Source organism: Vicugna pacos, chromosome 23, assembly GCF_048564905.1.
Source record: "Vicugna pacos chromosome 23, VicPac4, whole genome shotgun sequence".
In the NCBI taxonomy this organism is placed as follows: domain Eukaryota; kingdom Metazoa; phylum Chordata; class Mammalia; order Artiodactyla; family Camelidae; genus Vicugna; species Vicugna pacos.
The window spans coordinates 11,854,253-11,880,771 of NC_133009.1; the positions used below are offsets into that span (position 1 = coordinate 11,854,253).

Sequence of the window (26,519 nt, forward strand, 5' to 3'; positions counted from 1 at the left end):
GCCCCAGTGGGAGAAAGCAGGGTCAGGAGCCCAGTGCTCTGCCCCACACATGGCAAGTCCTCCTGTCCCGAGGAAGATGAGGGACGGAAGACCTGCCATCATACGAAAAATGAGTTGGACCTTCCTGCTTCCTTTGTTTGAATACTTTGGGGCATATATAGCCAAGGACAGTGCGGTGGAGTGCTGCACCTCTGTGCTTTGCTAATGTTCCGGTATTACCTTAAAATATTTTTTATGACAACTTTGAGAAAAAAGTTATGCACAGAAAATATATCCATTTAATGCATTTTCCAGTTGTATATACCCTGAAATGCATTCCTGTAATCAAGATGCAAAACATTTCCATCAACCCCAAAGATTCCTAGTGCCTCTTTGTAATCTTATTTCTCCCTCTGCTCCAGCCCCAGGCAACCACTGACCTGCTTTTTGTTACCATAAATCAGTCTGCAGTTTATATAAATGGAATAACACTCCATGTATGAGTTTGTTGATGGCTTCTTTCACTCAGCATGATTTTTTATTGTGGTAAATTATATATGACATAGACTTTACCATCTTAACCATTTTAAATGTACAGTTCCGTGGTGCTAAGTACATTCACATCACTGGGCAACCACCACCACCATCCATGTCCAGAACTTTTTTCACCTTGCAAAACTGAAACTCTGTACCCATATAAGAATGCTAACTCTGCACTCCTCCCAGCCCCTGGCAACCACCACTCTCCTGTGTGTCTCTGAAGCTGACTACTCTAGGTTCCTTATGTAAGTGGAAATCATACAGTATTTGCCCTTTGGTGACTGGCTCATCTTATTTAGCATAATATCTTCAAGGTTCATCATATAGCATTTGTCAGAATTTCCTTTTTAAGGCTGATGAGTGCATTTTATGTAAATACCACACTTTGTGTGTCCATTCATTTCTCAGTGGACACCTGAGTTGCTTCTACCTTTTGGCTGTTGTCAGTAGTGCTGCTGTGAACATGGGTGTACAAATCTCTCTTCTGATTCTTGCTTTTAATTCTCTGGGCTATACGTGTGATAATTTTGTTTGATTTTTTTGAGGAACCTCCATAGAATTTTCCACAGTGGTTGCATCACTTTACATGTTATTTTTTTTTAAGTGTTAGTATTATTTTACTGTCTTTTTTTGTGTGCAGTTTTTTTCTTATTGAATAGTCAGTTTACAGTGTTTCATCAGTTACTGGGGTAGGGGGAAGGAGATGGGAAGGGATAAATTGGGAGTTTGAGATTTGCAGATACTAACTGCTATGTATAACATAGAGAAACAACAAGTTTCTACTGTATAGCACAGGGAACTGTATGCAGGATCTTGTAGTAACCTGTAATGAAAAAGAATCTGAAAAGGAATATATGTATGTATGTATATGGATGACTGAAACATTATGCTGTACAATGTTGCTTTTCTCTTAATGTATATATATATTTATTGAAGTATAGACAAGTTACAGTGTTGTATCAGTTTCTGGTGGACAGCATAATGCTTCAGTCATACATAAATATACATATATTCATTTTCATATTTTTCACCATAAGTGCTGCCTTGCCAAATTCTTGTATCAGCTCTAGTAGTTTTTGTGTGGAGCCTTTAGGGTTTTCTATATATAGTATCATGTCATCTGCATGTAATGGCAATTTTACCGTTTTTCTTCCAATTTGGATCCCTTTTATTTCTTTGTCTTGTTTAATTGCTATGGCTAGGACTTCCAATACGGTATTGAATAGAAGTGGGTAAGAGTGGGCATCCTTGCCCTTGTTCCAGATTTTAGCAGGAAGGCTTTCAACTTTGCACCATGGAGCATTATGCTGGCTGCAGGTTTGTCATAAATAACTTTTATTATGTTGAGATATGTTCCCTCTATACCCACTTGGGTTAGAGTTTCTATCATAAATGGGTGTTGAATTTTATCAAATGCTTTTTCTGCATCCATGGAGGTGATCATGTGATTTTTGTTCTTTCTCTCATTCATGTGGTATATCACGTTGATTGATTTCTGTTTGTTGAACCATCCTTGTGACCCTGGGATGAATCTGACTTGATTGTGGTGTATGATCTTTTTTATGTGCTGTTGGATTCTGTTTGCTAATATTTTGTTGAGGATTTTTGCGTCTATATTCATCAGTGAAATTAGCCTGTAATTTTCTTTTTTGGTGGTGTCTTTGTCTGGTTTTGGTATCAGGGTGATGGTGGCTTCATAGAATGAGTTTGGGAGTGTTTCCTCCTCTTCAATCTTTTGGAAGATTTTGAGAAGGACTGGTATGAGCTCTTCTTAGTATGTTTGATAGAATTCCCCAGTGAAGCCATCTGGTCCTGGACTTCTGTTTGCAGGGAAGTTTTTTTATTGCTGCTTCTATTTCACTTCCAGTGATCGGTCTGTTAAAGTGATCTATTTTTTCTTGATTCAGTTTTGGTGGACTGTATGTTTCTAGAAACTTGTCCATTTATTCTAAGTTGTCTAGAAACTGTTTTGGTAGTGATGTGAGCAAAAAGCTGACTGAAGTGGACTGAGAAGTGAGTGGAGGAAGCAAGAAGGGACTACTTGTACTAACTCCCTCCATGATGAAGATGTCAAAGAGGTAACCAGTAACACTATGGAATCAAGGGAGTTTTCTTGGTTTGATTTTCAGAAGATGATAAACTTGACTAAGTTTATCCTTTCCATAAATTTATCCAAATGAGAAGTAGTGATATACAGAAAAGAAGGAAGAGGATTTAATAAACTACCTATACTGATCTATTGTTATTATTGGACAGTTGTTTTTTTTCAAATCAGTTAAGAAAGGTGAAGAAATATACATTTATACTCTATTTTATAATCACATAATTACCTTCACCTGTGCACTGAGGTTTTTTTTCACATGGGTTGCAGTTACCACCTGAGGTCACTTGCTTCCAGCCTAAGAACTGCCTTCAGAATTTTTTATAAGGGATGTCTGCTAGCAGTGTATTCTCTCAGTTTTCTTTATATGGAAATGTCTTTATTTTGTCTTTACTTTTTGAATGATAGCTTTGATGGATTTAGGATTCTTAGTTGACAGTTGTTTTCTCTGAACACTTTAATATGTTTTTCAACTGCTTTCTAGACTGTTTGGTGTTTGAGAAGTCAGTTGAAATTAAATACCTTAAACCTTATTAAAAGACTCCGTACATATTCTCATGTTAATTTTAAAATTGATGCTGAAAATACAAAATGCTGTTTTTCTTTTTAAATTTTATACAGACTGGAAGGCAGGATATATAATGAGCCAAAGAGTATTAATTATTTAAAAACTATTTACTAAAACTTCTCCCACCAGTCAGAAGATACAAATCCCTCTTTCTCTACGCTTCACAAGTCATGATTTTTCTTGAGAAACAAAACATCTTCATAAAACAATAAAAAAATTTTGTATGAAATTGCTGAAGACAGTTTGGTAATATGGACCTGTGGATTTAGGAGTGTCAGTTATCTACTGTGGTCTTGAAGGGCTGTTTTATTTTTGTTTGTTTTTATTTAAAGTGGGAGCACTCCTGTGTAGACTGCGTGCGTCTAATATTTTGCTGCGAGGGCTGTTCTCAGTATGGACGGCTGCCACGTCCGTCTTGTGTGTGTGTTGGCTGTCATCCCTTGGATTAGCGGTGTGATTGGTGCTGTGGTGATCGGAGCCTGTCTTGATTCTTGGTGAGCGGGGCCTCCTTTTTCGTTCTGCGGTTGTCACAGCCTTGACAGGGGCTGGGTCTGCTCCCCTGTTGCTGGAAGAGAGGCTTCTAGACCCGTTTCTGAGCTGTGGTGTGATAGGCAGGGTTGGAGCACTTCAGCTGAGAAGAGTCACTGAGTATACTTCTGTAGATGTCCCCTGGGGCGTGCCCTCTGTGGTGTTGTTGGTCACTTGTTATGCGGGCTTACAAAGTACTCTTTGTTGACGCTGCCTTTGTCCCTGCCTTAGCTGCAGGAATGTCAGGCATCCACTCTGGTGTCCCCCAGGTTCTGCTACTTTCTCCTCAAGCCTCAGAAGCTCCGCTTCTGTCCCTGCTGACCTTCTGGCTGGCGGGGGATGTCCCAGCGTAAGGGTGTCTTTTTGCCGCTCCCTCCCAATGGGACTGGTCACTCATTAATTTTCTGTTTTCCTTTTACCGAATTTTGTGAGACTCCTGTATTTTGAAGCGAGAGACACTCTGCCAGAGTTCAGTAGGTGTTCTGTGCGATTCAGTGGGTTTGTACATGTAATTCTTGGTGTGTTTGTGGGAGAGGTGAGCTGTGAGTCTCTCTATGCTGCCACCTTGGTGCCTCCCCTCTACAGCGTTACTTTTTAAACGAAGTTTTTCATTAGACCTGCTTCTTGTTCTGATTATCCCTTCACTTTCCAGAAAGCCAATTTGACATATCCTTTGACTTCTCATGGCCCTGCCTGCTAATGGTCTCTTCCTTCAGTATCCTGAGCCTCTGCCTTTCCAGTCCTTTCATATTAGTGTAATTGCTCAGAGAGTTGCTCAGCCATAATAACCTCAAGTAAAATTACATGGCTCACTATTTGCTATAGCCAGTGCCCTCTGTGTCCTACGTGCTTCTCATTAGCTCTAGTTATTATACAACTCACCAATATCCTGTTAACAATATCATGATACAACCACCCACAGTATATTAACGCCATCTATTATGTACCTACAGTGGTCCTCCTAACTGAATCCATTTTGCTATACATCCTACTTATATGCATTTAGCTCTGTCTGTCAGATAATCTGTCCTATTAATGATGTCCCCTGATCTTTTGCAACTGTTGTCTGACTCACTAGCATCCTCTTCATAATATCGTCGATGCTGCTTAGCTGTCATCCGTTAAAACTGTTCACCTGTTTGCATCTTGTTAGGTCCAGGTTTCAAAAGCCTACCACCAGGAGGATACATACATCATTGACTTTGGAGACCTAACTATGGATGTGCAGAGTGTGCAGGGGGCTTCAGCCTAAAGTACCCTCTTAAGAAAGATCTTTTCCTTTGACCAATACAACACAGCCCACCAGGCTTTATGAGCCACATTAATGGAGTGTGTGTGCGTGCGTGTGCACAGGTGTGTGTGTATGCATGCATGGGGTTGAGGATGTGGGGAAATGGGAGTTTACTGGACACTTAGGACTGGAAAGCTTGGTGAGAAGGGACAGCATGGAAGGAGAAGACTTCATGGGGAAAGGCCAGGGGGAGAGAGGACCGCAGGATGAGGTCAGTGCTCATTTGGCAGGACAGAACCCTTTTGACACCATCTTTTTTGTTAATGGCTGACCAGTCTGGATGACTGTGCATCACAGCAACCGTTGAAATGTTGCCAGAATGACAGACCATCCCAATTTCTTTTCAATTTTATAATCCTGTGCTTAACTGAGCCCTGATGGAGAGGGTGCACTGCCCCAAGCATCCCCTCACACTGGGGCCACGTCAGCACTTGGAGCTGCCACAGTTGAAGACCTTGTATCTACAGGCAACCACAGAGGAAGATGTCCAGGGCAGGGCCAGGCACCCAGCAAGTGCTCACAGTTGAAGGCAGTGGAAGGGTGACTTGTGGCATCTGTCTTTTCCTTGTCATCATATATCTTACTCTTGAGGTCAGGAAAGAAGGGGTCCTTAGCAGCCACTTGAGGTTGCCATCTGTAGAAACAGCTTGTGTGTTAAAAAGACCAATGAGCTATGTGTGCATGAGAGAATTCTCAGGTAATCCTTTGCATTGAACACTTCTTAAAAGCGCCACAAAATCTGTGATCTTAATTTTTTTTTCACATGCTTTTGTTTATTTTTGATCTTCCATTGTGTATATGGAGAAACTGAGGCCCTCCTAGGGTCTCCTAGAAGAGCCAGGATCACTGCTGTCTAGGTGCCTCCCTGCATGGCATGCAGCCAGGCAGGGACAATTGCCAGGACCCAGCTGTGGTCCAGGCTGAACATGTACGTGCCTCCCTCTGGGCAGCGTTGGGGTTGCTGGTCCTTGCAGTTCTGCGTGCTGGGCAGAAGCCTTCACAGGGCTGTCCCACCCACAGGGTCAAGCCCGGCTCTGTGACGCCCCAGGCCCGGATTTCTGTAAATGAAACACCCCCATTTTCCCACCCCCGCAGCCAGTCTGTGTTTACCAAACATCTGCTAATGCCTCACCCTCAACACAGCTGACATCTGGGTCTGCTTCCTGTACCTAAAACCCCGTCCTCTCTTGCTGCTCCCTGAGCTGACCAAGGAACAGGTGTTGACAGGTCCCCTGGCATCTAGGTCTGAGCCACAGAGATGAGGGTCTCTAGGCAGGATGGGTCCATCTTGAAGCTTGAAAAAGTACCCGGCTGTACTGGGCTGAATAGTGCCCCTCCCCAATTCATGTGTACCTGGAACTTCAGAACTGACTTGGTTTGGAAATAGGGTTTTTGCAGGTGGAATTAGTTAAGGAACTTGAGAAAAAGTTCTTCTGGCCTCCAAAATGTGAGAGAATACATTTCTGTTCTTTGAAGCCACTAAGTCTGTGGTAATTTGCTCCAGCAGCCATAGGAAGCTCCTGTGCTGGCTGCCTGGCAGGTGGGAGGTGGGGCTGCAGGGTCCTCTGCTCCCCTCACTTCTCTTGCCTTCAGGGCCTGGAACAGTTCTGCGCCAAGCCAGTCCAAGGAGCAAGTTGAAAACAAGAGTTAAGAGGAAGACCAGGGCTTGCTTTCCCCGTTGTCACTCTCATGTTGGTGCAGAGAGACTTCTGTACCCTCTTCACACCATCACTACCGCTTTTGTTTAGTGCCCCACCACAGGCCAGGCACCGTGCAGGTTGTTACATCGTTTCACACAATCCGTATGTCTTAGCTTGGGCCACCGTAACAAAATACCACAGACATTTCTCTCTCACAGTTCTGGAGGCTGGGAATTGTAAGATCAAAGTTCCAGCGGATTTTGTTCCTGGTGAGGATCCTTTTCCTGACTCACAGATGGCAGCCTTCTCACTGTGTCCTCATAGAGCAGACAGAGAGAGAGGAAGATAGCTGCCTGGTGTCTCTGCTTGTAAGGGCACTAATCCCATCCTGAGAGCCCCACCCTCATGACCTCATCTCAGCCTGTTTACCTTCCAAAGGCCCCAGCTCCAAGTACCATCACACTGCAGGTTAGGGCTTCAACGTATGAATGGAGGAGTGGGTACCCAGTTCAGTCCATGGCACCTTATAAGGACACTGTTAAATAAGTTGCTCTGTCCCTCCTGTTTTACATTTGAGATTCATTATGTTGCTCAAGGTCACACAGCTGGCAAATGGCAGAGCCAGGATTTGAACCTGTGTCTAACTCCATTTCAAGGACTGCATACTTAACCACTATGCTATTATGCTGATCGAACCCAAGTCATAATAATAATGGCAGCTTATGGTCGACATAGAAAAGAGCCTGCTAGAGTTATGCCAACCCACAGTGGCTCCCAACTGCCTCCTCCCTACTTCTGTCCCTACCCTGCCCGCCCCTCCCTGTGCAGGAGTCACATCACATGATCCCTGTTTCTTGGATGACCTGTGATGTTCACATGTCAGGTGGTCTCTCTGGTAGCTTGTCCCTGTCCCTTTCCATGTGGCAAGGGACACCCCACACAGCCCAGTCTAAGTGTGCTCTGTACACATCATTACCGAGCACATGTTACATGGCTCGTAAATCCCACAGGAGTGTTTGTCTTTTCCAAGCTGGTGTTGGGAGCACCTTTGACACAGGACTAAGCCTTTCTTTTTTGGCATCTGGTACCTTCCACAGCACCTCTGGGTCTCCAGGCCCCTAGTAAGCATTTGAATAAGTGAAACACATAGAAAGCAGAAAGGGTTGTTAATTTTTTAAAAAAGAAGAAAGAAAAGAACATCAGATATTCTAAGACAAGTGCTTGTTGAAGGCACCACTAAAAGCCTTGACTTTCGAATGCAAATGTTTAATTTAGGCTCGTTCTTCTGCGTGCTTACAGATGGCACTTAATTCGAAACAACGGTCCGTGTGTATTTTGAGATTTACGGTGGGTCTCGTGCACTTTTTGTCTTTTTGATGATTAACTGCTTTAGTTTCTAAATATGTGTTCTTTGAAAGCTTGTCCTATTTCTAAACATAATTTGCATGTGCGATAGTGCACCCCTCGATTTTATGCTGACCCCAGTGGGGACGTAGGGGTCAACTTGCTGGCCTTCCAGTTAGAGCAGACTTTCTAGGAGGCATGTGTCTTAATGCATTAACCAAGGCCCATGCTGTTTCTGCAAAGTTTGCACTCGTGGGCGGTCCTGCCCCATGCATTTCTAACTGCTCTTCCATCTCTGACCTCCCCCTGCAGGTTGGCCGTGGGTGACCCTCTCTGTCCTGGGATTCCTGTACTGCTACTCCCACGTGGGCATTGCCTGGGCCCAGACATACTCATAAACTAATGCCGCCGGCCCCAGGCCGGCCCCTGTTGCTGGCTTCCAGGGCAGATGGTGCTTCACTCTGACCTCGCACACCAAGGTAACCTCCAGGGGACCAGTGCTTGATCTGCTCATCTTTTCTTGAAGTCACCTCTTTCCAAGACTGGATGCTTGAGCTCACGTAACTTTGGGAACTTAGAGATTGTCTTCCCCAGCTCCATCATTTTCTTGTTGAGGAAGCTGGGGTCCAGAGCTGTAAAGTGTCTTGCTTAGCTACACTTGGTGACACTGTGATCCAGGACCCAGTTCCAAGGGGCCCGTCTTTGTCCTTTACCAAGAATTAAATGGAAGACATTTCTTGACTGAGGCAGAGAAATCCTGATTAGTGATGGACTTGTCCTCCACTGGGCAGTATTTCTGAAACACGTTGGTGGTGTTGAAGTGACCCCGCCCCCCGTTCTCCCCGGTCCTGCAGTCACGTCTCTAGAACCAGCACTGGGGTTTAGCCTCACACTTTAGCTCCTCAGCAGGTATGTAACAGAGCCACAGCTGTGTGTCTAATTCCCCGGGCAGAGAGGACAGTACGTGTTCTGTGGCATCGCAAGGAGTCCGTACCCAAGGAGAGCTGTTCTTTGAGCTTCACCAGGGTGATCTACACTTGGCTGCTTGCTTCCTAGATTTTCAGAGAAATATAAACATGGCAGTTCCCTACTTGACAGCTAATTGTTCAAGATATTTAAAAAAAAAAAAGCAGAATTAAAAAAAAACCCAGGGAATAAGGTATCCATAGACAGGCGCTATCAGGCAAGTCACAGAGGGTAAGGATGGCTTCCTGTGGCCTCTCCGTGCTTTACACACGTCCCAACAGCCGTCTTCCCACCGACTGGCTTATACTCAGTGGTTTATGTTTTGTTGTGTTTTGTTTCAAATACAGTGGAGCCTTTTCCATCACAAAGATAACCCACATTTTTGTAGAATTGCTTTGAATATTTTAAGGCAAATGTTTACAATCTAAACACACTGACATAATTCTGAATTATTCACTGGAAAGATGCCGGCAGGCCACTAATGCCTCAAGTGGTAGATAATTCAGAATACTTCTATTTGGTTTTGGCTTTTTTGTTTGTTTGCTTTGAAGGGGCAGGGGATAAGTGAAGCAGCTTTAAAATTTGAATCCATAGTGTACCCGATTATGGGAGAACCGGAACATCTCAGGCCCAGGAATTAATTGTCACTGAGGGGAAGGTGCACTTGGACCTGCTCTGTGCCCCACTGTCTCACATTGCTCATTTGGTGTTGTCCTTGTGTCCTGGCTGTGGTTATTAGCTCAGTGAGGTCTAAACTCCTAGAGTGCAGGACCATTTTGCTGGTGTCCTTTCTTCCTAGCCACTCTGCTTGGAAGAAGTGGGGAGGGGACCAGAGGTGGATGACAAGGAGTGGGCACACACCATGTTAGCTGCAGAAGACAGAGGCTGGAGGGAGACAGGCAGGACCAGGGCAGCAGGCTTAGTAAAGGAGAAAGAGACACAGTCTGGTGAATCCAAGGTACAAGGAGGCAATAAGGTTGAGTTAGTGAGCAGGCAAATGAATACAGTACAACTTCATGGGCTTTTAACACTAATTCAAGATCTGTAGTCAGCCAGAGGGCATTTGGTTGAAGTTGACCTGCAAGGGAAGAGCTTGCTAAGGAAAAAAGGTAGTATGAAGATGATTGTAGGGATGTGTCCAATATATGTGCATATAGATATATAAAATGCAAAATACTTTCAACTCTTCAGACACCATTTATATAAAAACAAATAGGCTCATTCACTCATTAAACTGTACTGGAAGAGTCAGTGAATATACTTGAAAGCAATAATCCTGAATTTCTTTTAAGCTATTATATGATTAAGAGTGGTTCTTAGGAATTACTAAATGATTACTGTGTTTAGCTGTATGTATACTGAAGCCTGATTAACCAACAGGTGGATTACCCAGAACCACTGTTCTCTTAACTTGAACCTCTTGCTGTCCTCCAGCTGTAACGTGGAAATGATAGTATGTCTCTTTTCATGCCTGTGACCTCAGCTCTTGGAGTTGCTTGAAGTGAAAGACCCTTGAGGTGTCTGGGCAGACAGAGCAGTTCCAGCTGAGGAACATCTGACGTGTCACTTTCCATAGTTAGCAGCCCTGACCACAGGGCTGGGGAACAATTAGACAGATCCTAAGGTTGCTTCTAGCCCCAGGATCTTCTGACTCCCACCTGGCTCTGTGGGCACCTCGGACAGCTCCAAGCGAGATCGCCATGCTGATCCCCAAGGAGGCACATAAAACATCTGAAGGACAGACAGATGCTGGTCATTTTGACTAATTCTTGGAACCATGCAAGAAGACTGAGAGGTATTTCATTATTTCTTCAGATCAATTTGTTCGAAGTGACAGCAGAAAGCCTTTTGTTCTATCAGACTGCAGACCTAGGAAGAAAATATATCAATCATATAATAATTGTATAATGATCTATATATTGGGAGAATAGTAATTTAGTGGCAGTGGTTTTCTCCTTAGAGAAATTGAGGCTGCTCATTGCTTATTTAAAATAATAATCATTGACTTTAAGAAATTAACTGTACTATAATGAGTTTCTTCTCTATCAAATGTATTCCTACAATAGGGCCAACTCATGAGAAACCAGATTATCTTGACAGCACTGGCCTTTCTCAGTGCATGTTGCGATGGCTCTGTGAGGCCTTTCTTCAGGGAAACTGTTATTATACAACAAACCAACAAAATCCCTCTTTTTTATGGTTGAAACCCATTTGGCACCCAAAATGTAATATCTGTTCCTTGGCTCTGTATCACTGGTCCTTTTGACTAATTATAAAAATCATATTCACAAAGAAAGATTTTTTTTCACTGTTGAGGATATCTAAAGAATGCAATATTTGGTGCTTAGGTGAGACTTTTTAAAATGAACATCAATCATTTAGAATTTTTAAAAATGACCCTTAAATTAGTTTTATTATGCTTTTCTGCACTGTAAATAATAGTGTATGAGAAAGTGATTAAAAGTACTGGATTTATATTGCGGCCATGTGAAATCAAGGAGGGGCCTGAATAAGGCTTGCAAATCACAGATTCCTCATCCCTGAATTACGTTCTGCTGTCTATAAAAAGAATGCCATTTTTGAAATGTCCATTGGTATTAAATAAGAACTATTGGTGGTATCATGGAGAATCTTGCCATGAGCAGGAAGCAATGCCCATTAGACCACAGCAGACTCTGAAACAGTGCTGGTGGATAGGACTAGTTTAGGGGCAAGCGGTCCTCCACCTTAATAGCTTCTGAGACCATCAATGAATTAAAGCACAGATCAGCACTCCTATTGTTACCACTGAGTCATTCTGAAAAGATTCAGTTAAATTTTTGTAGTATATTTTAAAGGCAGAAAAGCATTAATACACAAATTTCAATCCAAATTGTTCAAGGTTAAAAAGCTCAGCCCTAGGTGGGAGGTCACCTTCAGTTATGTGTTAAATCAAAATGCTGTACCACAATTTTCCAGTGATGCCAGGGTTTGAAGGCATCTCTGTACGTTTGTGTAGCAGATAACTATTTCAAGATCATACGGCAGGGCATCTTCACCCCCATTCTCTCACTGTGCAGTACTTTGACACACAATCTTGGTGTCTCTAGAATTTTAAGTTCTCAAAGACCCCACAATTACAGGTGCTGTCCAAATTAGAGCTCCCCAGGCTCCTGACAAGGAGAAAGTACCACCTACCTGGTTCTGTCATCTCAGGTCAGACCACCCAGTTCAATGCCTTGAACTTACATAAGGAAAGGCAACAGCACTCATGTATAAAATAGTTTATTACCATAATAAATAAACTTTTTTTTATTTTACAAATGTCATTTGTGCTTGTTTAAAAATGTTGAGAAGGGGGTAACAATGGAGGGCCCCATGTTTCTCTTAACATTCCCCAAGCTGCAGTCATACCGTGGAGTCCTGGCAGCATCCTCAGCTGACCACAAAAACAGTGTCAGCTCATTTGCACTTCTGTTGATGCATGCTCATTTGGACAAGGTGACAGATGCAAAGGAAGAAGAAAAACCCAATGAAGGATTTGTCCGGACGCAACGGGAAGAGTGTTAATATCAGGAGGGCCAAATGACGAACTGCTCGTGAGTAGAAGTGTCCTTGCGGTGGCGGAGAAATGTCAGGTCTGGGCAGTCTCCATCGGATGCACGAATACCGCGTCTGAATAGTAAGAGAATACATTCATGGGGGGCGGGGGGGGTTACATCTTTCTTAACATAAAAGCAGTTCGTATCCTGATACAAGATCTGTGAGCTTCTCATTGAACAACTAACCGATCTGTTGGCTGACTCAGAAGTCACAGATAAAGAGGCAATGGCTCTAGGGAAACTTTGAGGGCGGGCGGGTGGGCGGGGGGCACCTCCCAGGTCCGGCACCTGTCGGGTATTCAAGTCCAGTTCTAGAGGTTCCAGAGGGAGTCTGATATGCTCACATGAGAGTGAAGTTTCATTCGAAACTCATTTAAGCCGGAGACAAATTCACATTGATTCTTTTGAACCATAGGTGGCGGCAATTAAAACGTCTCAACATGAACACACTGGGTGAGAAAACGGTGCTTTCTCTGATGGCTGCAGTTGGTGCCCAGAGGACAGTGAAATCTCCGGTTGGAGGGCACAAGAGCTGGTGAAGGTAGTTTTTACTGAAGCGAGCAAGAAGGCAGTGCAATGATGGAGAGACAGAAGAGAGGCCATCCGGGCGCCGGAGTGTTCCCTCTGTGGGCCTCCTCTTTAAGCAACATTATGTAAGGAGGGAGGTGAGGGGAAAGAGTGTTGGCAGCTCCATCCCAGTTGGAGTTCCATTCAAGGGTCTTAAGGCTAAACATCTTTATTGCAAAAAAAACACTGTACAAATCTATTCATCAAATGCACAAATGCACATGGACTTGTATCACCACCAGGAGGGTACATGTGTCATAGGGTGGTCCGAGCAGCAAGGGGAGAGGAGGCTCTTCCTCCTCCACCTACCTGGCTTTCATTTTACTCCCCACACAGGCTTGGACAGTTGCAGAGCTGGTTTTGTACTTTCCACCTAAGGATTCGGGAGAAGGTGATTGCTGGATAGGGCGGTGTGATGGAATGTGTTTTTATTCTGAGCTGTGCTAACTCCACTTCTGAAAGAGGATTCCAGCAGACAGCACAGAGGATGCTCTAGAAGGTGGAAGGTAAAACAAGCCCGGGAATTAAATGACAAGAGATGGGAACAGCTTTGAAATGCTCGTTGTATGTAGCATCAGAGTTTTTGAAAAGCCCTGGGTTGCCTACTGCTAAGCTACAAACTCTTTGCACAGATTTCATCTGACGTCTAGAATATAAAGAATGGCCTTAGAGGGAGAATCAAGCCAGAGAGCGGGAGTGTGAGGGAAGGGGATGGATGAAGGTGGAGATATCAGAATTGTGCATGAGACCAGGGCTCCTCAACTAGACGGCTGCCTCGCTGTCCTTCCTCCAGGAATCTCGTCATACCTGGTGGAGGAGCTCTCCACCAAGAACCAGTGCACTGTCTTGTTGACCGTCTTATTTCATAGGCTCAAGCCCCGCTCCCACGCTGCCAACAGCAGGGGGAGGGCATGTTCAGCAAACAACCAAGTGGTAGGGGCAGGACCTCCTGCTCCCAACAGCTGTCAGGAGACTCTGGGAAATGGAGCCTCCCTATGCATAACGTGCAAAGTAAGGAGTTTATGGAAGAGATCAAGTACCCAGCAATGACTGGGCAATGGTCCCCCTTCCCTCAAAAAGGAAAAATAGCTCAGGTAAACCTAAATCTCATAGCAAAACTTTTTCTAAAGTCTAAGTCTAAAGGTTGGGTCCAATACGCAAATGCTTTTGGTTCCCCTGATCTCTCTTCAGCCACCAGGTAACTGTATAGGGGAAGGCTGAGTCAGTGGTATCTGAAGCTCGTGGTCCTTGCTTGGGAGGCCAGCGCAGCATCTGGGCAAGGGTAGGTAGGTAGGTAGCACAAAGCAGCCCGTGGCCAAGTGCATGTCATAAAAATGCAAGGGAAGAAGGTTTGGCTCATTAAAAAATGTTTTTTCTTTCCCCAGAGAAAAACCATTATAGCAAAAATTCCCCAAATCCTTGACTGGAGAAGAATAAAAGCACAGACAGCCACCCCGGTGGTGCTCCCACCGTCACCCCCAGGAGGGTGTGCTGCAGGCCCTGGGACCCCGAGAGGAGTCGATCAGGCTGCTCGTCACTAGCCCAGTTTGACTTCGAGGAGTCGATCCAGCAATACATTCACGAAGCGTGATTTTTTCCCCTCTAAACAGGTCTGGACTTCAAGGCCTCACACATCAGCATCTTTGCCCCTCAGCCTGACAGCCCTGTACTCCCCAGGCAGAGCTGGAGGGCAGGGCCTGCAGGGAGCTGCACAGGAGCCTGCCATCGAGTCCCGGAGAGCGGGGCAGCCGGATGCGGGAGGTATCAGGGCCCTCGCCCCACCTTAAAGCGGTGAGTTCTCAACTTTGGAAGCAGGCTGACGAGCAAGTTTAAGGAACGGCACACTAGAACAAACTAGAACGTTTCAGGGCCAGCTGGCAGATGGGATTCCAGCTATTTTACAGCCTCAGCCCCAAGGACTGGTTGGCAGCTTGTCAAGTGAAAGAGGCTGAAAGCCCCCTCGCTTAGCCAGAGTCATAAACGGTCAGGGCTCGGCCTTGGGAAATGTCACTTCCTCCTCTTTGCAGGCTGCCATCTAGGGCTGAGACCTTACTGGGCCCAATAAGGTCTCAGCCTCGGGAAGCCAGGGGCCACCCCATAAGCCTCCTGGGAGGAGCTGCAAAAGTGTGCGGGGCCTCTGGGAAAGAATCCTGCTCCCCAGGGCTGCCTGTGCCAACCCTGGGGACAGCCCCTCTCTGCACAGACAACTGAGGTCCAAGTCCCGGGTCATGCCATGGCCACTGAGTGGGACCGAAGGGGTGCTGGGGCTTTCAGAAACACTAGCTAGCTTTGGTAGGGCAGGTCCTGACCTGTCAGGCTCCCTTCCGTCCTGAGGATGGGATGACCGTGGTGCAACACGTGCAGAAGGTCAGTGCCCTGGATAGTTCCATGCTGGCACTAACGGTCCAGATCACTTGCATGCCTAACTTCACTCTTTTGAAGCTGAATTTAGAGTCCTGACTCCTCTCTGCACTTTCCCTGGGAGAGACCTCTTCTCTTGCCTTTCTCAGATGCCACTGAAAGGAGCCCAAGGATTACCTGACCCCAGGTGAAGGCGAGGCAGTGGAGGGTCCCGAGCATTTCGGCATAGGGACTTGGATGACCCGTAGGTGGCTCCATGATCGTCATTCTGAGCTCAGACCTTCCCTGTGGACCACAGCTCCATGGCCACCTCTCTCCATCACTTTACAGAGGCAGCCTGGAAACCCTTCCTGAAGTAAGTTCAGTCGTGGCCCTGCAGTCTTCGGTTTCTCTTGAAGTCTTGACTTTAGTATGAGATAAAGAGACTAGCTTTAAAATAAGGCCAAGCATGGCTCCCGAGTGTCCTATGTGAACCCATGCAGTGGACAAAATACAAACTTCTGTAGGGCAATCCCAGTGAGAATCATGATACAAACAGTGCTTACTACAATCATTTTTCTGAGGTTACGTGTGTGTCTGCTTTGCTAATAAAGCAAATCTGGGCTCATCACCCTTCCTGCCGATGCTCCATACCCTGAGGAATGCCACAGGAACACTTGGGAAGAGGTTGAGACGGAAAGAAGCAAAGGAGCCTGTGTGGTGAGGCTCGTGGCGTCAGGCCAGAGATTCACCTGGGGCCTCGGGGGCCCTCCCCTGCGGCTCTCCCATAGGAGTGGGCTGCAGACCACAGCCCAGAGAATCTCTGGGTCCCCACGGCCCCTCTCCAGCTCTTACACTCGGCTCATCTCTTTTGGGAAAGGGGACCTGAAGATTCCCGGCTCTGGCTCTAAGTGCCTAGAGGAGGCACCACAAGCACTTCAGCTGGTTCTCGGCCTGAACCATTAGAGACAGAGTCCCCTTGTCCCGAGCTTGTTACAAATACTGTAGGCAAATATCCGGTGACGTCCAAGGACAGGGAATGCTGCGCACTCCCTGTGCCCACCGCAGTCTTTGGGGGTCTTGGCGGAGGAGCCCAGCCTGGTACAGACACGAGGGGTTCTCGGGGCTCTCCCACCACTCCCCAAGGGGCTGCTGCTCTTTTCTGGTAGTTTCTATCTTTTACAAATATCATGGCAGTAAAAAATTAAAAATGAAGGAAAATACCCTTTAGATGGCATGCCCCCTCTTCCAAAAGTGTGCAGAGACAGTTCAGATGCAGCTGCCATCTTGCGGGGTGGCACACACTCCTCTTTCCGGATCTTTCCCTAGAGAGAGAGGAGCGAGCGGGCTTCAGCGACGGGTCCCCCTGGGCTTTTCTGTCGGGAAGAGCCTACTTGCAAAGTTGTTGGTCATGTAGCTGTGTGTGGTGGGGGCGGTGTCCAGGGCAGGATGGTAGGTTTTCTCCTCTTTTTTACTTTTTTTTTTTTTCCCTCCCCCAGCAGACCTCTCAGCTGGCTCCAAAAATGTCTCTCTCTGATTCTGGGGACTGAGGCCTGGAGATTTCAAACAGCTCCTGAGGAGACTGGGAGGCTCGGCGGGAAGTTAGTATCCTGAGTATCTCGGAGAGCTGTTTCTCAATGTTCGTCATTTTGCTGTTCAGGGCCTTGATGTCCTCCTTGAGCTCGTGCTTCACCTCCAGGACAGTGGCCTGCAGCGTCTGCTCGGGGATGGGGTAGAAGGAATGCTTGACCTCCGCCAAGATGGGGCTGCGGTCCTGGGGGCTGCGGGCCTCGCCCGCGTTGTCCAGACGCAGGTCGCTCTTGGTGATGCCGCTGTCACACGAGTCTGTCTTCTTGAGCGTGGCCTCGCCGGCCGCCTTCGTCCTCTCGGGGAGCGTCTCCATGGACTCGGCCTTGGACACCTTGCTCCAGTCCTCCGCCTTCCCACAGGCGTCCTTGAAGCGGGCCCAGCCCTTGCGCTTGGCGCAGTCGCCCCCGCCGGCCTTGGGGCCCTCGGCCTCGGGCGCCTGCAGCCGGGCCTGGTCCAGCCCCGCGGAGGCGGCGGCCGCCGGGAAGGCCACGGGCGTGGCGGGGCTCTCGCGGACGGTGACGACGCTGGCCTTCACCAGGCCGTGGTTGCTGTGCTCGGTGAGGATGCTGCCCTTCTCCACATCCAGGTCGTCCGGGTCCCGGCCTCCCCTCTCCGCGGCCAGCCTGGCCTCCTTCTGCTGTCGGAACCTCTGGAAAAGCCGCCGGACGGGGTGGTCGGGCGGCAAGATCAGGGGGGCCTCGTTCTTCCGTTTCATGCGCTCTTCCTCCTCCCGTTTCACGTCGCTGATCTTCCGGAACACGATCTGGAGGGAGACAGAATGACATGCCCTATTAACTCGGTGGTGGCTCTGAGCACAGCCTAAGCCACATATTACAGGCTACCCCGAGGAAAGCCTGCCCCAAGGACTTGCCACAGGACCCCCAGGTTTTGGGGAGGCACACGTGGTGTCATGCCAGGAGCCTGGGCTTTGGGGTCAGACAGAATGAAGTCCCAGCTCTGCCACTTAGCCGTGTGACCTCAACAGGTATCTTAACTTCTAAAAGGGGGGAAAATCCTACCTTTCTGACCTGTAAAGCCAACAGATGATGACTTACGTGCAAGCACTAGCCCGCTGTGAGTGCTTAAAATGAATCCTGTGCCCCCACCATTTCAAAACCTGTGCTTTTTTTTTTTCTTGTGTTTTTGTTTTTTACCTCTAGGTACAGATGGTCTGTAAGTCACTCTACTGCCTCGAGGAAGCCCCCACTGTCCCTCCACCTGACCCAGAGCTCTCTGATGCCACCAGTCAGATACGATCGAAAAGATGATCATTTTATACAAAGTGCCAATAAATACAGAGGAATCCAACAAACACTGAATTGCTTGACACCAGGACTCAGTCAGCACACCGTTGGCAGACTGGAGGCTCACACCTGTCACTTGACTTCATCAAAGCTCCTGGCACTGGACGACTTGACACTAACAGGTGGGTGGGAGGGACCACCTGGTTAAATCCTCAAGCCACATGCGTGGCTTTCTGACCTCCACAGGCAGCATTTCTCCATGCCCAGCTATGGTTTTTATAACCTTGCCTCTCCTGGTCCCCTTCAGCCATACCCTGTGTGCTCCTATAGATACAAGCCACGGGACTCAGGAGAATCTCGTCCACTCTGAAGAGGAACCCAACTAAAAGCATCACAAGGATGGAGGGACGATAAGTAGAAGGATCAGGACCCTTTTTGCCTGTTCCCCCAGTACCCTGAGTTGGTAGCCTTACCCTTTCGTTCTGGGAGTGGCCCCTCATCTCCACCAGGCATCCCAGTCCTCCTCACACCAAGGCGAAGCTCAAACAGCACCTCCTCCCAAAGCCTTCCCTGATTTCACTCCCATCTCCCAATCCTAACAGCCTTTGCTGTGCTCATACCACTCTTCCGCCCTAATGACTGTCTTGTGTCCATCTGTAGTTTGATGTGTGCTATTTCATGCGGTCCTTGCGGCAACTCCGGCAGGTGGGTACAGTCATTATCCTTAGTTTTCAAATGAAGAAACCAAGCTTAGAAAGGGTAGGTGGCCACCTGAGAGCACTCACTGGGGAGCTAAGACCCAGCCCTCTGGGTCCCCGTCCATGTCCATGTTCTAAGCCATTCTGCTAGGGGAAATGCCCTGGTTTTAGGGGAGAGGATGATCTTCTCTTGTATCTGTCGATAACCTCTAACCCTGCCCCACCACCCCTCCTCCACTAGTTTCTCTGACTCCCTGTCCATAACCAGCTTCTCTAAAGAATTCAGGAACAGAACCATGAAGTAGAGAGATCTGGCCAAGGGTGGGAGAGAGGCCCAGAAGTTGAGGCGTTCAGAGCATTTAAGGACAGAAGGGCTTACTAGGTACATTATAGGTACATTAGGACCTATTCAGTGTGGTCCTGTAATTCAGCAGCATGGAGGCATGACAGCATGAGATCCAGGCTTTGAGACACATGAGCCCAGTGTTTTGGTTATTGGAAAAAATCTTGCCTCCCTGGAGAGTGGTGAGGTCACCAGTTATCCTCAGGGCACAGCACGGGGTAGGAAGAGTAGGAACACAGAGGTCCTAGTGGATTCATCCACAAAGAATCTAGAGGCTAGAGGTTCTCTGCTGTCAGGTGGCCTGGTCCAGTGGCACTCAAAGTGCAGCCCCCAGGCTGGCCTTCCCACCACCGTGCAACATCTGCACTTGCTCCTGGCATTAATCAAGAATGAGCTTGCCAGTCCCCATAGTGACATCCCATGAGGACTGGCATCATCTTGCAAGGGCCCCCACGGAGAGTGGGCAGATCAGCAAGGTCTTCTTTTGACAGAGTAGCCTGGGCCTAAAAGACTCCTACAGAGGCACCTGTTCCTTTGTCTTAAGGAGGATTCAAACCCCAGAGAAATGAGGAGCCTGCCTTCTCAGTGCCACCAAGTGCAGAAGATACATCTTTTGTTTGCTGCTCAGGGAAGAGATGGCACTGTTGTGTGGGAGTCACTGACCTCTGGCATTTCACTAGGGCCAGATTTGTCACTCTCTTCCTTCTGCTCCCTCAGTGTGGTGGATTGCATTACAGACACCAAGAGACATGTCCACCTGCACTTTAAAATGTGACAGTATTTGGAATAAAGGTTTTTGCAGATGTAATAAGGTCAAGACCTTGAGATGAGATTGTACTGCATCAGAGTCGACCCTAAATCCACAAATGAGCGTCCTTATAAGAGACAGAAAAGAGAAGACACAAAACCCAGAGCAAAGGGTCATGTGAAGATGAAGGTAGACATTGGAATTATGCAGCTACAGGCCAAGAAATGCCAAGGACTGCCGACAGCAACCAGAAACAAGGAGAGTCATGGAATGAATCTTTCTCTGAGCCTCCAGAAGGAGCTGATCCTACAGACACCTTGGTTTCAGACTTCTGTCCTCCACAACTGAGAGAGAGTACACTTCTGTTGTTGTAAGGCACCCAGTTTACCATCATGTGGAATGGCAGCCTGGGGAGAGCAGGACTTGGTTTCCTTTACTGCTTCTCTCCCATCCCCTGAGCGTAGTAGCCTCCCCTTTACTCTCCGTCCTCCATGAGGTCTGCCTGCTTCAGTGCTCAGCTCACCTTCGTGCAGCTAAGAGCCAGCAGAGGAGCTGATAAGACCAGTACAAATGCCCACCCTGCTGTGACCCTGAGGAACTGTCTTGATCTGTCTAAGCCTCAGCGCCTTATCTACAAAAATTCCCCCTTCCAGCCTAGCTGCGGCGATGCAACGCAATGACATTCGTGAGCTACCTCTCCCTCCCGTCACATTCACAAAGCAATGCCGCTCTCTTCTCCAGCCCCAGCTTGCAACCTATCTTCCCACACAGAGCACGGCTATACTGATGTCTCACAGACCCCTCAGCCTGCACCCTCCCAGCCAGAAGTTTCTCTTCATACACTTCTTTCCCCAGTGTGAGCCAAGTCACCAGTCAGGCAGGAAGAAATGGCACAAAATGTGGAGCTGGGGACACCCATCTCCATCAGAGATGCTCCAGGGCTGAGACAAGTAGACCAGTGTTCAGCCTCTGACACCCCCTCAACACCACTTCCCTCCTGTCTAGGGAAGCTCTAATCATCACATTTGAAATCAAGTTAACACTGTACTGTCTCATTATTCCATAGGAGAAAGTGGAATATGCACAGAACTAGAATAAGTAGTGCTAAAATTTATATGACTGAGAATTGCCAAAGCAAGCCTGAGGAAAAAGAACAAAGCTGAAGGCTTCCAGACTTCAGACAATACTACAAAGCACGGTAATCAAAACAGCATGGTATTGGCACAAAAACAGACGTATTGATCAAAGAAACAGAATAGAGAGCCCAGAAATAAACCCACACACCTATGGTCAATTAATCTTCGACAAAGGAGGCAAGAATATACAATGGAGAAAAAAGCAGTCTCTTCAGCAAGTGGTGCTGGGAAAGCTGGACAGCCGCATGTAAATCAGTGAAATTAGAACATTCTCTTATACCACATACAAAAATAGACTCAAAATGCTTTAAAGACTTCACCATAAAATATCTAGAAGAGAACATAGGCTAAATGTTTTCTGACATAAATCCTACCAATAAAATCTCCCAAGGCAAAAGAAATAAAAGCAAAAAATACCAAGTGAGACCTAATCAAACTTAAAAGCTTTTGCACAAGCAAAGGAAACCATCAATAAAAAGAAAAGAAAACCAATGGGCTGGGAGAATATTTGCAAACAGTGTGACCGACATGGGACTTGATAACCAAAATATACAAACAGCTCATACAATATCAAACAACTGAATCAAAAAATGGGTAGAAGACCTAAATTGGTATTCTCCAAAGACGACAGACACACAGATGGCGAACAGGCACACGGAAAGGTGTTCAGCATCAATAATTATTAGAGAAATGCAAATCAAAACCACAATGAGCTTTCACCTCACACTGGTCAGAATGGCTAGCATCAAAAAGTCTACAAATAATAAACGCTGAAGAGCGTGGGGAAAAAGGGAACTCTCCTACATTGTTGGGAGAATGTAAGCTGGTGCAGCGTCTATAGAAAACAGTATGGAGGCTCCTCAAAAAATTAATTAAAGCAGCTAGGAACCCACTCCCGGGTATATGTGTAGAAGAGACGAAAACTAATTCAAAAAGATACACGCACCCCAGTGTTCGTAGCAGCACTATTTACAATAGCCAAGATGTGGAAACAACCTAAGTGCCCATCAATAGATGATTGGTTTAAGAAGCTGTGTGTATATGTATATATACATATACACACACAATAGACTCCGCCATAAAGAATGAAATATTCCCATTTGCAGCAATATGGATGGACTGGAGATTACCATACTAAGTGAAGTAAGTCAGTCAGAGAAAGACAAATATATATCACTTATATGTGAAATCTAAAAAAAACTACATATGAATCTATATACAAAACAGAAACAGACTCAGGGACATAAAAAACAAACTGATGGTTACCAAAGGGGAAAGGAAGGCGGGGGAGGGATAAATTGGAGTATGGGATTAACAGATATACATATATAAAATGGATAAACAATAAGGATCCACTGCATAGCATAGGGGAGTATATTCAGTACCTTGTAATAACCTACAATGGAAAATAATCTGAAAAATATATATGTATAACAATCACGTTGCTGTATACCTATTGTGAAACACAATGTTGCAAATCAACTATATTTTAATTTTTTAAACAGTGGAAGATGACCTTTGACTTGCAGAAATCAAACCCACCAAGTACTTCTCAGACTGAGTGTTCAGCTCACTCCGCTCTAACCCTTAAACTCTTGCACAATCCTGCTCACATGGCTCTGGAAAGTTCAGACCACGTTTTTCTGCACCCTAGGCATAGATTTCTGAACACTCCTTTTGCCTTCCAGCCTGAGACAGAGGGAAATGGAAGATAGAGGAGAGGGTCTGTCCTGGATACAGCACCAAGGGGAGCCCAGGAGGGGAGGGAGAGCTTGGCGGGCCCTGAAGGTTGACATTTCACCCCCACCACCTTACAGCTGAGTCACTCTCCAGTGCTGCTCCTCCCTTCCTCAGCTCGGGCTTCCAAACAGGTAGTGGCTAATACCAACCAAGCACTCAGTGAAGGACCAGCTACTGGGCCAAGCACTTGGACAGATCCGTAACTCACTCCTCACAGCCGCCCCGTGAGGCGGACCAGGCAGTATTCGCCCAGGCCCGTCTGCACCTACTGTGCTGCGGGCTACCTCTGCAGTTTGTGCTCCTCACACCAAGACAGTAATTAAGGACAGAGTCATCCGTCCCCAACCTCTTCTGGTTGGATGCCTTCTCCCTCTCTTTTTACACTTAAAGTATAATCAGCTACAATGTGTCAGTTTCTGGTGTACAGGATAATGTTTCAGTCATAAATACATATACATATATTCCTTTTCATTATAGGTTACTACAAGATATTGAATATAGTTCCCTGTGCTATACAGAAGGAATTTGGGTTTTTTAAAACTATTTTAAACTAATAGTTAATATTTGCAAATCTCAAACTCCCAATTTATCCCTTCCCACCTCCTTGCCCCCTGGTAACAGAAAGATTGTTTACTATGTCTGTGAGTCTGTTTCTGTTTCATAGGGGAGTTCATTAGTGTCTTTTTTTTTCTTTTTTTAAATTCCACTTGTGAGTGATATCATATGGTATTTTTCTTTCTCTTTCTGGCTGGCTTCACTTAAAATGACAATCTCCAGGTCCACTATATTGCTGCAAATGGCATTATTTTATTCTTCTTTATGGCTTCTCCTAATTCTTTTCCAGATTAAAGAATCTGATACAAAGCACATATTTGCATAGGTGTAACTCCACTCTTACAAATAGTTGCTTTCTACCAAAACAGGCAAACAACAGAATTCTGACAACTTGTATGTTACTGAAGAGTGGACTCTGACATCACTGTCATTGTCCTTTGTGGTCTGTGCCACCCTGTGGCATGTGATGGGGCTGCTGGGACACTCATTATTTCAGCCAGCAGCTCATACCAGCCCACACACAAAGCACTAGAGCAAATAATTTGATTCAAGCAATTGTCTAGTTTTGAAACATGATGGTTCTAACAATCTCACTGTTTGGATTATTCTAGGATTTTACTCTCCCAATAAATCATGTTCTGTTGTACTGTTAAAATTCCCATTTTTCATACTAGAATGCTGACTCTCAGAGCCATCAAATACGTGAGCCCAAATCAGGTGCCTTCCCACTGCTTCATCAGCGCGCAGTCGCTCAGCTGCCAAGGTAACTTGCTGGTTCTGCACTCCTTGAGAAAGGATCCACCACCGTCCCACTCACATCTGAACTAAACACTCTTCAGAAGTGGTCTATACAGTGAAGTCTCCTGCACCCAGGACGGGGCTGACGTGAGAGGTGGTCCGGGAGAACCACAGAGTAAGGACCAGTTCCCTCCCTGAACCCTCTCATGAGCTCAGCAGAGCAAGCCCCGAGTGAAGTGAGTGGGCTCATCTGGAGAGCTAGCCCGGCTTGTCCCTGTCGCTGCGGGGGTGTTTCAGTAATGGGGACAGGGTGGGGAGGAACTGGGAGCCCGGCTGGGAGGAACCCTGCTTCCCCCACCGGGCAGTGGAGAATCAGGAGTGCCTGGGTGGGTGTGGGGAGGAGGAGGACTGGTCCTAAGGGCTCCTCAGAGGTGAGGGACTCTTACTGGTAAGTGAGAGTTACTGGCTCCCTGAGCCTTTTCTTTCGAGGCTTTAGTCCCCTTCCCTGTGGAATACGGGGGGCATGTGTGAGAAGGGTGCACAAGAGGAGGCCGCTTCCATTTTCACACTTCCATCCTCTGCCTGTGCTGTGCTGCTTTACAGAGGGTCCCTGACCTAGTAAGCTACAAATGCCTTCCTGGGCCAGGACGGAGGTCTCCCTGTCCCTGCTAAAGGGTGGCCACCATACCCCAGCTCCAGAGTCAAGCCTGGCTCCATACTGACCACTGAGAGTCAGGGCTGCCTGCAGGAGGGGTGCACAGGAGGGACCTGGGCCATGTAGCAAGGTGTGGCCAGGAGGAGGGGAGAGGCTGACACCCAGGTCAAGCATCCTTCTCTGCAAACACCACCAGAAGTAGAGAAGGCCAGAGCTTAAGTCTGCCTTCTGTTTTCGCATAGCATGCTCTTCCAGCTTGGTACCTAGGGCCAGCCAACCATGTTTGAGTCATACCCTAGCCACAACCAACCAGCTGAGACGAGCCAATTACCTTTCCTCACTTGCAAGCTGAAGACCCCAATGCTTGCTTTGGCTCTCAGGCAGTGCCAGGGCCAGGGATACCGCTGTCCACATGAGCTACATCCCAAGCTACACTGCAGTTACTCCCCTGTAACCTCCCAGCAGGGGCGGCATCACGGAGTTTTGTCCCAGGGGCTGGAAGAACCTTTATTTACACAAAGCGCAAAGGGCAGCAAGGTCTAAGGAATGACGTGGTGGGTTGTGGGGGAGATTGGGCAGCTGGAGGGAGGGAGGCCAGGTAGAAAGCTGTGCCTCTAGTTAATAACAGATATGGAGGGAATGACCCAGGGAAGCAGAGGAGAGGACAGATGAAATGCAACATAGCCTGCTTCTTGACACACGCCAGGTTAAGGTATAAGAGAAATGGACTTGATCTGAAAACTCTGAACCTCAACATGTGGCCTCACCTGCACCAGGTTCCTGATGGGCATGTACAGCACTGTGGGCATCTCAGGGAAACACACGCTGCCGATTTCTCTGTGGCTTCCCACCCTAGGAAGCTGGATGGACCCATCTGTAAGCCATGAGGCTACCCTTAGCCCTGCCGGAGGCAGTTTAGTAGCCTGCCTGTCCATGCCTCCACTCCCAGAGGCCCCCATTCCGGTCCCCCTGGCCTTCAGTGGCCCCATTCTCAGAAGTAGATTTCATTAGAGTAGAAGAAATCTCTGGGAGACCAATTCTAAATGGCACCTCTTAGAGATTGGACAGTTTTTAACCGTTTCCCACTTCTCATCAAAAGCTCAATCCTGAAGCTCTTGGCCCCAACTGTGAAACTCAGGGCTCCTTCACGTTGGCAGTGCATTGTGGGAGGAAGCCTAGAGTCACGCTCCTCCCCTCTCGTAGCAGTGGTTATCAACTGGGAAGAGGGACAGAATCATCTGAGGATCTTTTAAAAAATACATGTCTATGAGAAATGGATGAATTCTTAGTAACATGTAATCTTCCAAGACTGAATCATGACAAAATATAATCTTAATAGACTGATTATTAGTAAGGAGACAGAATCAGTAATCAAAAAACTCCCAACAAACCAGGACCAGATGGCTTCACAGGTGAATTCTACAAATGTTCAAAGAAGATTAGATACTTATCTCTCTCAAACTTTTCTGAAGTTTTACTAGGTTAGCACTACACTGGTATCAAAACCAGAGAAGGACACCACACAAAAGGAAAATCACAGGTCAGTATCCCTAATGAACATAGATGCAACAATCCTCAATAAAATATTAGCAAACTGAATTCAACAATACATTAAAAGGATCATACA

At 46.7% G+C, this 26,519-nt stretch overlaps 2 protein-coding genes across 4 annotated transcripts in view; one reads left to right on the forward strand and one right to left on the reverse strand.

Annotated features, from left to right (window-relative positions):
- Positions 1–8,746, forward strand: part of HHAT (hedgehog acyltransferase) — a 278,182-nt gene extending 269,436 nt beyond the window's left edge. For all 3 annotated transcript variants that reach the window (XM_072948490.1, XM_072948488.1, XM_006198736.4), the window contains one exon: positions 8,304–8,746. In XM_072948490.1, coding sequence (XP_072804591.1) covers positions 8,304–8,389 — 86 coding nt within the window. In that variant the 3' untranslated portion in view covers positions 8,390–8,746. The remainder of the gene's footprint in view (positions 1–8,303) is intronic.
- Positions 8,747–16,952: 8,206 nt separating this feature from the next.
- KCNH1 (potassium voltage-gated channel subfamily H member 1) overlaps positions 16,953–26,519 on the reverse strand; it is a 329,150-nt gene continuing 319,583 nt past the window's right edge. The window contains exon 13 of the mRNA XM_072948224.1: positions 16,953–17,798. Within this exon, the coding sequence (XP_072804325.1) occupies positions 16,953–17,798 (846 nt within the window). The remainder of the gene's footprint in view (positions 17,799–26,519) is intronic.